This window comes from Anomaloglossus baeobatrachus, chromosome 1, assembly GCF_048569485.1.
Source record: "Anomaloglossus baeobatrachus isolate aAnoBae1 chromosome 1, aAnoBae1.hap1, whole genome shotgun sequence".
NCBI lineage: Eukaryota > Metazoa > Chordata > Amphibia > Anura > Aromobatidae > Anomaloglossus > Anomaloglossus baeobatrachus.
In genome coordinates, this window is record NC_134353.1 from 666569936 (window position 1) to 666582122 (window position 12187).

The window sequence follows — 12187 nt, forward strand, 5'->3', positions numbered from 1 at the left end:
ATCCCATCTTCCTTGTACCCTAATTAAAACAGAGTACTTATTCTACTTTTTGTTAAAACCATTGAAATAAAAAAATAAAACTTTGCTTTGGTAAGTACTGACAGTACACTACGTTATGCTGGTAAATTTCAGTCGTTGGAGACTCATTGACAGCATGCCAAGGCTATAAGTGCTGTATGTCTGCGTGTGGCACTCATATTTGACATTGAATGCATTGAGATGTTTTGAAAATTTTGCTTCTATTTTTTCATAATTTGCAAAATCACTAACATTTCTATAGATCCATTTCCATAATTCCAGGACTTTTCCTTTTTGGTGTTGTAATTTCAATGTTGATGAGTGTATGATTATATATACACACATACACACATGATACGAAGCTAAAGGTTTAAGTAGATGTGCAAAAATGCTGCAAAGCTATAAAAAATAAAAGTATTAAGTTATTTTTTATTCAATACCAAGATGCAAAGTGTATGATCAAAAGAGAAATCTAAATCAAATCAATATTTGTTGTGACCACCCTTTGCTTTAGGGTACGCTCACAGGAGCATATGATTCGGACGAGTGCAATGTGAGAAAATCGTGGCCAATGTGTCACTTGCATACAACTCTATGGGTGCGAAAGAAACATTGGACTGCACTCGGATGATATCCTTCCATCTCCTCTGCAGCACACGCCCTCTCCTCTACAGCTATAATCTGATCGCAAGATCAGATCACAGTTGCATGACACTCGGCTCACGCTGGCAACAGAGCGGGAGCCGAGGGTCATTAGCATATCGCATCCGATGCACTCGCATCGGATACCAAACCATTGTGTGAATCCAGCCTTAAGAACACTTGCAAAAAGTCAGAGATTTTGTAGGCTTATGGTCAGGTGTATATGTAACTACTTATGCCAACAAGTGAAATTGATAATGATTTTCATATGCAAGTTGAAAAACTATCATTAACAGAAAGTCTGTATAGGAGGCTTAAAACTCGGTGAGGAAAAGCCAAACTGCTACAAAGGTGAGGTTGTTGAAGACAGTTTAATGTCACAGCTCACATACCATGGCAAGACTTAGAACAGCAACAAGACACAAGTTAGTCATATTGCATCAGCAAGGTCACTCCCAGGAAAATACTTCAAAGCACTCTGAAGTTTCAAGATGTGGTGTTAAATTGCTTTGAAGAATCACCAAGAAATGGGCAATACTGAAGACCAAATATGAAGTGGTCGTCCAAGGAAACTTAGTGCGGCAGATAAATAACACAACATGCTTACTCCCCATTGAAAATTGAAATATACCAAGCAGTGACATCAGTTCAGAACTGGCAAAAAACAGAAGAACCCAGCTACACCCATCTACTGTTTGGATAAGTCTTGGCAGAAGTGGTTTTCATGCAGAATTGTGGCTAAAATGCCATACTTTCAACATGGAGACAAGGCAAAATGACTCAACTATGCATGAAAACATAGGAAGCCAGGGGCAGAAAAAAATACAGCAGGTGCTCTGGACTGATGAGCCAACATTTAAACTATTTGGCATAAAAAAAGGTAGTTCACCGAAGGGCTGAAGAGCGGTTCAATGAGTGTCTGCAGGCAACATTGAACCATAGTGGAGGTTACTTGAAAGTTTGGGATTACATATCAGCAAACAGATTTGAGTATTTACATAGAGTTAATGGTGTCAATTCTTAGAAACATGCAAATTATATAACATTATCAGGCAGGCATCCAATTGGCTCCAGTTTTATTCTGCAGCAGGACAAAAACAGCAAGCATACAGCCAAAGTCATTAAGAACTATCATCAGCGTAAAGAAGAAGAAGGAGACCTCTAAATGATACTAGCCCCACAGAGCTGGGATTTTAACATTATCAAATCTGTTTGGGATTACATGAAAATAATGTTTTGCAGATCTGTAGTTAGTTCTCCATGATGTTTGGAACAACCTGCTTACAGAGATAGTTCAAAAACTGTGTGCAAGTGTACCTTGAAGGTAGAGGGTGATCATACTAAATATTAATTTCATTTTGAATACTATTTTCTTTACTTTATTTTTATCAATTAACAAAAAGCAAATTACTTAAACTTCTATTTTGTATGCATTTTTATTTTGCATCATTTTTCCACACCCGCCTAAAACTTTTGCACAACACTGTATATACATATAGTATATGCCCCATGTTAACCTGTATAGATGCACTACAGAGGGTGGAATTGTAATTAATGCTCTCCAGATGAGACTTCCCCCACCCATTTTCAATGTATTGCTGAGTACATAGCAAGGAAAATGCAACATACTGAGAAAATAAAAAGCCAGGGTGTACTCTGGCACTAGATGCTCTTTAATTGCACAGCACTGTATATCATTTTGCCTTGGTAAAGCATTACTAATATAAATGGAGGTAGCAGTCAGTAAATGTGAATTGCAGCATATATTTTTACATATACTAGTCATTCTTTGTCTAGAAATTGTAACAATGTTGTGGTACCCAGTCCAAAAGTAACTTAAATACAAATACAGTACCTTAATTGGCAATAACAAAAAAAATCCACAATACAAAAAAGTTAGCAAAAAAAGAACATTCGTAAAGAACACAATAATATTATGTGCACAGTTAATCAAGTAAATTTGCAATGGGTATAAAAGCAACAATATTGGTCTGAAACAAATCTGCCCATTACATTTACATCAGACATACAATAAAAGTAACATTTGATAAAAAGTCATCTCATATCTGTCTCGGTCATTGATGAATTATTAGACTCCATGAGACCGGATGGAGTTTCCAATGTTGAGGATGATGAAGGAGTGTCCGTGCAGACAAGATTGTCTCTTAGCCTTGGACTCTTGCACTCAGAGCTTTGGAAAGAGTCAGGGTCACAAGATAAATCATCTGTGGAAAAATTGAGACTTCCCAGTTTGGCTAGTGAGTGGGATCTCTTAAGAGGTGAAGAAAGGGTAAGACCGGCTAGGCGCATGCGAGTCTCGATTTCTTGCGTTCTCTGTTTGACGAGGCCAGGCTTGCCACGGACACTGTGGATGCTGTCACTGCTCGAACTGCGGGTAAGATTAGAACTCATTGAAGAAGATGTTGGAGTGTAGCAGATAGTCTTCAGGAAGTCTTTTGTATAGCTACTTATCAAATCAGTTTTGCAGGAAGATGGAGTAGATGTCTTTGGAAACATGCTATCAGATAAGTCACTGTCCTTCTGATTTCCAACAGATTGAACACAAAGTTGTGGGGCATCCTCAGGTTCAGAGCTCTCTGACTTCTCTAAAGGACTCTCTTTAAGTGCAGAAGTGCCTTCGCTCTTAAGACGTTCCAATTCTTTGGTATGCTTTCTGACCAAACCAGCTTTCTGAAGCTGAATGATAGATTCTTGGTGCTGCATCAAGTAGCTATGTATAACAGGTTTTTCCAAGTCTTTGCTAAAAAATAAATATTTCAAATCTTTAGCCTGTTTGAGATCTCTTTTTGAGTCTTCACAAAATTCTTGACCACCAGTTTCGTGCACTGAATCTCTGTAACCGGTTTGCAATGGTGTTGATTTAACCAGTTTGTGTCCATGCATCCTGTCCAAAACTGCTGAAGTCATGTGTTGTAATAGTGCTGGCTGAGTGCAAACAGTGGGGGCTTCAGGTATGCCAGCTCTGTCCAAATCCTGGCATTCTTCCTGCGTCTCAGAATACATACAGTCCGTACAAGATGGATATGGTGGTTTCACCTTGCTAAGGATTCCAAAAATGGCATCTTCCTAAAAAACCAAAAGAGCTTAATGTAAGTTACAAGTTTAGGCTGTAGGAGTGAAATGGAACATCACAGAAATGAATAAAGAAATCAGTATGTATGCCGTAAGATTAAGTGATCAATACATCACTCAATGTTGTCTTGGCCTTCTACTTTGGAAGGACAATGAGGTTGATCACAGAAATGGTATCAACTATGTGGTCGATTTTTCTTATTTTCTTTTCTTTATGAAATTAGGTATGGAAAATACTGTTATAAGCATTCAGCTACACTGACAAAGAAAGCAATGGGCAGGAGATGTCCATTACTTCTACGGGGGAGCTTTCTATGTATGGTCATTGTGAAAAAGGGGGAGATGAGCTGTGACCATCATCTATTGTAAATGGTGGATCCAGTTATATCTAAATATATAAAAGCTATTATGTTAATGAGATAACTACTGAAAAGTGTTCTATACGGGAAGTGTCTTAAAGGAGACATTCTTATAGACCAAATTTAAAGCTGTTGATTAATGCTAAATGCTGCATCCATGTTTGCATGTTATTTGCTTACTTTATGGACCTCTACTTAGTAAAAGGGTTGTGCACCTTAAAGTTACAGTAAATGAATACAGTTGAAGAAAATCTCTTATCTCAGCAATTTTTGTAAATACAAATAGTGGGACTCCTACCTCACTGTCTTTGGGACAGCTTCTCTTACTGCTGCTATTGTTGGAGAACTCCTTGCCAGCACGCAGATCTTCTTTGTAATACAGCATGTGTGCAGATAGCTTCCTCCTCTCAGGTTCTTCAGAATTCAGGTCACTCTCAAGGTACTTCGGACATAAAGTGTTTTCAAAGTCCAACTTTTTTCTTACTTCTCGCCCTCTGAGATCTAAATCTATTCCTGCCTTGTTATAGGTTTTCTCTTTGGTTTTCACTGTGCAGAATGATTCCGGAAAAGGAGGGTCTACTATTAAGGCATCTTGCTCCAGGTCTTGGACTTCCAGCAGCATAGTTGGCTCAATTAAGCCGTGAGGTTCTGGAAGATTTCCAAAACATCTACTTTCAGGCAAAGCTTGATCATCCTCCTCATGTATTCCATATTGAAGGTCACAGTCCAGGTTAGGTGGTTGAAAGTCAGATGGAAACATGGACTCAAATTCAACTTGTTCTACATGCTTCTTCCATAGTTTATTGTGTCTTTGTTTACTAAAATTCAATACAAGAACAAGAAATGATGGTTACTTACAAGGTCTGCATGTTATTTTTATTTTTTTTGCAAGTAGAAGAATACTCTATGTTTTGAACACTGTACCACTGAATGGACTTTTAGCCGTAGTTTTGCTAAATCACAGTTTTATCTCTAATCCTTTCAATGAAAAACTCCTGCTATAATATACATGAGCTCTGGCCCCTATTGTTGATTGCATAGCTATGATGCGGTCATAAAATTATATATAGAAATCTGTCATTTAATGGCAGAAGTGGGGCTAAGCAGGACTGATTATTTAGAGGTTTAGCAGAGCTGCAGTACATATACCAGATTTTAGAAGAACTACAGCAAAAAAAATAAAATAATAAAAATAATATATACACACACACCCCCCCACACACACAGCTCTGGCACAAATTAAAGGGTGCTTTACACGCTGCGACATCGCTATCGATATATCGTCGGGGTCACGTCGTTAGCGTGTGACACCAAGGAGCGACGATCAACGATCGCAAAATCGTTCAAAAACGGTGATCGTTGACACGCCGCTCCTTTCCTTAATATCGCTGCTGCCACCGGTACGATGTTGTTCGTCGTTCCTACGGCATCACACATCGCTATGAGTGACACCGCAGGAACGAAGAACATCTCCTTACCTGCGTCCACCGGCAATGAGGAAGGAACGAGGTAGGCGGGATGTTACGGCCGCTCATCTCCGCCCCTCCACTTCTATTGGCCGGCCGCTTAGTGATGCCGCAGTGACGTCGCTACGACGCCGAACGCACCTCCCTCTTGAGGGAGGGATTGTTCGGTGGTCACAGCGACATCGCTGACTAGGTATGTGCGTGTGACGCTGCCATAGCGATGTTTGCTATGGCAGCGAGCACCAAATGTTGCACGAACGACGGGGGCAGGTGCTATCACGCTCGACATCGCTAGCGATGTCGCAGCGTGTAAAGCACCCTTAAGAGACCACTTACAAATTTTCAGTTTTTCTGATTTTTCTCTTTATAGGTATATTTTTGAGTGAAATGTAAATTGTTCTTTTATTCTATAAACTACTGACAACGTCTCTGAATTTCCAAGCAACAAATTTTGTATTTATTTTCTGAAAATGAGAAGTGGTCAAAATAACAAAAAAATGCCTTGCTTTCAGACCTCAAATAATGCAAAGAAAACAAGTTCATAATCATTTAGACACAAAAATACTATTAATGTTTTAACTCAGAAAGAGTTCAGAAATCAATATTTTGTGGAATAACCATGATTTTTAATCACAGCTTTCATGCGTCTTGGCATGCTTTCCACCAGTCTCTCACACTGCTTTTGGGTGACCTTATGCCACTCCTGGCGCAAAAATGTAAGCAGTTCTTTGTTTGATGGCTTGTGACTATCCATCTTCCTCTAGATTAGATTCCAGAGGTTTTCAATGGGGTTCAGGTCTGGAAATTCGGTTGGCCATGACAGGGTTTTGATGTGGTGGTCCTTCATCCACACATTGATTGACTTAGCTGTTAGGCATAATGCATTGTCCTGCTGGACAAAACAGTTCTCAGAGTTGGGAAACATTGCTGAGCAGAAGGAAGTAACTATTTTTCCAGGATAACTAAGAGTCTGAGCTGAGAACAGCTGATCAGTGGAATTATGACAACAGGGACTGCTCAAATCATGAGAATAGGTGTTCCGTTCCTGCATTGTGCGTGAATTGGAATATGCGTGCATGACCACCACTCATTCCACTCACACAGACCTATAGAAGTAAATTATGCTGTAGTCACATGTGCACTACATCGCCATTCATACGAAAACATGGGACCTCAGTGGCAGTCCCAACAGTCAGATCCCTCCATTTACACATTCAGTATAATTTGTTTAGATAAAAGTTTCACAGTAAAAATGCATTATACAAACTTGGGAACATAAAAGAGGAGTTCAATTCACCTGGCATCAAGGATTCCTTCATACTCTAAGAGTTGACGCATGAAACCTGCATTTGGTCTTGCTACACTGCGTTTCTGTTGCACATAATTATATGCTTTCTCCATGGACCAGCCATACTCCTTCATTGCATAAGCAATTACTGTAGAAGCTGAGCGACTCACTCCCATTTTGCAATGCACCAAACACTTGGAGTGACTTTTTCTGTTGATATAATAACAAAATTAAAAGTGATTAATGCTAATGGAATGTTCCTCCAACAACACATCATAAGCAAAAATGATATGTCATTCTGCAGGTCATGTGCTATTGTTTTCAGATTTTATATTATAAACTGGCTCCTTTCAGGTTCCCTGGTGGAGCTGGAGCAGAGATGTGGCAGCTCGCTTGCGTGACCATGCTGCTCTAGGTAAACTTAAAGGGAACCTGTCACCACTTTTTTGGCCTATAAGCTGCGGCCACCACCACCAGGCTCTTATACACAGCATTCTAACATGCTGTATATAAGAGCCCAGGCCGCTGTGAGAATATAAAAAACACTTTATAATACTTACCTAACAGTCGCGCAGTTGGCCATATGGGCGCCTCCGTTGTCCGGTGCTGGCGCCACCTCTTTCGGCCATCTTCGTCCTCCATCTTCTGAAGCCGCGGTGCAGGACGCGTCCGACGTCACACACACTCGCTGGCATTCAGGTCCTGAGTAGGACCGGTGAGTGTGTAGGACATAGACGCGTCATGCACACAGACTTCAGAAAGAGGACGAATATGGCCGAAAGATCCGGCGCAGACACCGGAGACACCCATATGGCCAACCGCGTGACAGGTAAGTATTATAAAGTGTTTTTTATGTTCTCACAGTGGCCTGGGCTCTTATATACAGCATGTTAGAATGCTGTATATAAAAGCCCGGTGGTGGTGGCCGCAGCTTATACGCAAAAAAAGTGGTGACAGGTTCCCTTTAACAACAACTAGAAGAAAGGGGGATCAGAACACGCATTCTACTGATCAATGGGAATCTCAGTTGTCGAACTACCAACAAGCAACACCACCTATGCTATGAACAGCTCATTGGTGCAGATTTAAACTTAAACTGTGAAAGCATAAAGGGAACCTGTCACATTATTAATGCAGTCTAATCTGTGACTAGAGAAAGAGAAGCTGAGCACAATAACATACATGGTTGTTGGAGGAGATTCTGTATACTTTGAATTTTATTGACAACTCTATTGTTTGTATACATACGAGTCCAGCAGGCAGTCCTAAGGCTTTGTGCGCACTGGAAAATGGAATTTTCTCAAGAAAATTCCGCAGGCATTGAAAGATTACCGCACCCGCGGTAAAAAAACGCAGCAAACTGCACCCGAAAACCGCATGCGGTTTGCCGCGGTTTTACCGCGGTATTGTCGCGTGCGGGTTGGTACATGTGCTTTAATGCATTCAATGCAATAAAGCACATTGAAGAAAAAAAAAAAAAGCCTTTTCCTAGATAGCAGATAGATAAATAGATAGAAGAATAGATAGAGAGATAGCTAGATAGTTAGATAGAGGGATAGATAGAGGGATAAATAAAGAGATAGATAGAGGGATAGATAGACAGAGTCCCTGTGAGCACACGCTGCGTTTCTCACGGTCGGTAGTGTGTCTACATTAACGGCCGTGGGAAATGACCGGTAATTACCTCTCTGCGAGGCTGCATTCAGCAGTGTGTCAGTCGCGGCTGGATGCAAGCATCGCAGGACGTGGATTACGCCGGAGCTGTGGATTACGCCAGAGCTGTGTGTTTCGGGGGGGTTAATAAACGGGTGAACCAGGAGCTTTTTTGTGTTTTATTTAAAATACAGGATTTTTCGGTGTGTGTGTTTTTTCACTTTACTTACGGGTTGATCATGTCAGCTGTCACATACACGCTGCCATGATCAAGCCTGGACTTAGTGGCGGCGATCCGCCACCATTAACTCCTTCTATTACCCTGACTGCCACCGCATCACAGCAGCAGGAAGAGCCGGGGACAGTCCAGGGGCAGCTGCGGCTAATATTCTCGGCTGCGGGAGGGAGGAGGGAGGCGGGGGACATTAACCCTGCCCCTCGCCCTCCCCAGCCTGAGAATATCGGGCCGCCGCTCGGTGCTTACCTCGGCTGGAAGGTAAAAATACAGCAGAGCCCACGTGGTTTTTTTTCTATATGTCCGTTTGCTTTCTATGTGTATTCTATGTGTCTGTGTGTGAGTGCGATGTGTGTGTGCTATGTCTCTGTGTGATCTTCCTGCCATAATAACATCACTTCCCTCTAAACCGCAGGTAGCGATGTACATTACCGCAGGTAAACTGCGAAATACCGGAGGGAATAACGCAGGAAAACGCAATGAACCGCACAGAATTTGCTGCCTACGTTATTCCCTGCGGGATTTCACGATTACATTGCAGTCAATGGAGTGAAATCCCGCTTCGACGTGCGGAAAAGAAGTGACATGCAATTTTTTTGCTGCGGGAATCCCGCAGCAAAACATGCAGCTGTCAAAATCCGCCTAGTGCGCACAGCATTTTTTTTTCCATAGGTTTTGCTGGTGATTCTCTGCAGAGATGTTATGAACATTTTCTGCAGCGAAACATGCAGCAAATCCGCAGGAAATCTGTGGCAAAAACCGGCAAGTGCGCACAGGGCCTAATAGTCGTTGACCATTATCTCTGCAAGCACAGTCATAGAGAGAAGACTGCCAATCAATGAATAGCACTGCCCACTGGACTGAGATGCATAAAACACCAGGGATTTCAATGAATAAAATGCATGTTTTGCACAAACGTTTCCAACAAAAACGTATACCAATCTGATAAGCTCCTGCTTTAACATTCTGCTTTCAGATCAGATACAATTTTCTACATGACAGGTTCCTTTAAAACTTGACCATTCAGATGTGTCACATTTTTCACAGTGGTTCATGCAGTATGATAAATGTGGTGGATCTTGCTGGACACTTTTTTTATGTCATTTTATGGCAATAATTGGTGCAAACATTTTGGTACAATTTTGAATCATGTCCTTTATGTAAGCCACAGTCAATGAGCACTGCCCAGTGTGGTGCAAAAAGCTACTGAAATCCATATATAGCTGGTACATGGCCTGTACCCCAATTTCTTGATTTAAATTGAGCCAGAATTCTGGAATATTTAGCTTACTAAATGTCCACCATTGTGTTCGCTCAACTACACCAGTGTCAATCAATACTAACTTTGCTTTGTTGATAAAGTTATAGGCATCATTCCAGTGTGACAATAAGTCAGTGGACTCTTCATCATATACTCGGATGTTATGATAAGCAAAAAGGCCCGGAAAAAAGTTGTCTATTTCCCTGGTCACATTCAATATATAGCCAACTCTGGAAAGACAAAAAAAATAGAATTGCCTTCATAGTACAATCAATAATGTCCTATAAGCTTCAAGCTGCTGTAATACAATAAAACAGGAGCTTATACCCATTATTTGTACTTACACTACTCACAAAACGTTCGGCATATTTGGCTTTCGGGGGAAAATATAAAACGCTACATTGACATGTTTTCATAATAGTAGATCATTTAAGTAGAAACATGTATTGGTGATTTCCTCCTCTAAAACAATTTATTGAAACACAAGCCCCCCCCTCCCCCCCCAAAAAAGTCAACATCTCAATAACTTGTCATGAGGCCTTGGGTATCAATTACAGTTTGACAACGTCTCACGCTGTTCCCAATTCTAGTTGTTTGTCTTTTCTTGAAGGGCAGCCCTTAGGTCCCACAGTGACTCAGCTGATCCTATAGCTTTTCTATGAGATTCAATTCAAATCTGGAGAAAGTGCAGGCCACTTCATGTGAGGTACCACAGTCTCCAGCAGCCGTTCCCTAATGATGCGACCCAATGAGCAGGAGCATTTTTATTTATGAAGATGAAATTAGGCCTATGATGTTCATGCAGAGGCACAATGACTGGATTGATGATTCAAATTGTCTCTTCAGGGAGGAAGGAGACAAACTCTAGTGCCACCTATTGGAAGTAGCAATCCTAAAATTGAAAAGTGGCCCTTTAACAAGTCTTTTCATATGACCTTGGATTATGATGCTATTCAAGTAGTAGGGACTTGTCACTGTACCATTCAAAGTGTAGAGGAGTTCTATATTGAGTAGACACACCTGCCCACCCTGTAACACCCCCCCCCTCCCAAAGGCTCACCTGGTGACAACAGTGGCTGATTCATAGTACTCTCCTTGACATCTGCAACATTGTTGGCGGACATAATTTCTGCTCTTCATGAATTGACTTTCATAACAGAACAGCACTGAGGCAACTGATCCCTCATCCAGCAAGTCGATGATGCCTGTGCCTGGTGGTGTGATCAGGTACCCTTGCAAGTTTGTCTAGCATGCACACCACGCTGATGTAAATGGTTTCAAATGGTCTGACATGACACTTGGGTCCATCTTACTTCCCTTAAATGTGCCTGGAGTTGTCATCACCTGGTTCTGAAGAGGTCATCAGTGTGGGATGTGGCCAAATGCTGTTTACTTCTATGCCTTCCTGTGACTCCTCCAGTCTCTCTGTATCTCTGTTACAATCTGATAACACTTCGTGACACTAATCTCAGGGGCCACATCTGGGAACATCCTGCTTGAAGTCTCGCAATAGCGAAGTACTGTTGATCAATTGTTAGGCGTTGTCTTGGTCTCATGATGTCAAAATGTGAACAGCATGATAAGGAGGGTTGTTTAAATACCAATTCTAATAGAACGACAAAATGTATTGGGCAATTCATGACTTAAACACCTGTTGTGAATTTTGCCATTAAGCTCCTTGCTAGAGAACAGCAATTTGAGTAAAAGGTACTGAAACATAAGTTGGACATGTACATTAAATAGTTTACAGAAGGTCACATTACATTCACCTGAGGGCATTTTAGGATCATCCTGAAGGTTCACGTGAAAGTCAAATATCCCTTACTTTCTGTGAGTAGTGTATATAGGTATACTCAGAAATCTTTATTTGATATGCAAACAGAGCCAATATACAAATCATATTATTGCATTAAAACAATCACATACATGGAATTTAGAATTGAGTTTAAGGTAATGGTAAACAAGACTTCTTGAGTGATAGGCTTTATCGCCTGCGAGGACAGGCACATTTTATTATCCAGCCTCAAAGACAATCTATCTAGAGAACATATCTTATAGAAGACTAACAATAGAGTATATATTTAGCTCCTAATTCCTTTCCTTGTGAGAAGTTCCTTCAATAGAAGTTGTCGATCTTTGCAATTAGTGGTCTATATGGGACAATGCTCTACA

At 41.0% G+C, this 12187-nt stretch overlaps 1 protein-coding gene across 3 annotated transcripts in view; it reads right to left on the reverse strand.

Moving 5' to 3' along the window:
- Positions 1-1012: 1012 nt before the first annotated feature.
- The window catches only part of SSH1 (slingshot protein phosphatase 1), a 118268-nt gene continuing 107093 nt past the window's right edge, over positions 1013-12187 (reverse strand). For all 3 annotated transcript variants that reach the window (XM_075320024.1, XM_075320022.1, XM_075320023.1), the window contains 4 exons: positions 10099-10245; positions 6876-7076; positions 4411-4930; positions 1013-3747 (listed from right to left, as the gene is read on the reverse strand). In XM_075320024.1, the coding sequence (XP_075176139.1) occupies positions 2716-3747; positions 4411-4930; positions 6876-7076; positions 10099-10245 (1900 nt within the window). In that variant the 3' untranslated portion in view covers positions 1013-2715. The remainder of the gene's footprint in view (positions 3748-4410; positions 4931-6875; positions 7077-10098; positions 10246-12187) is intronic.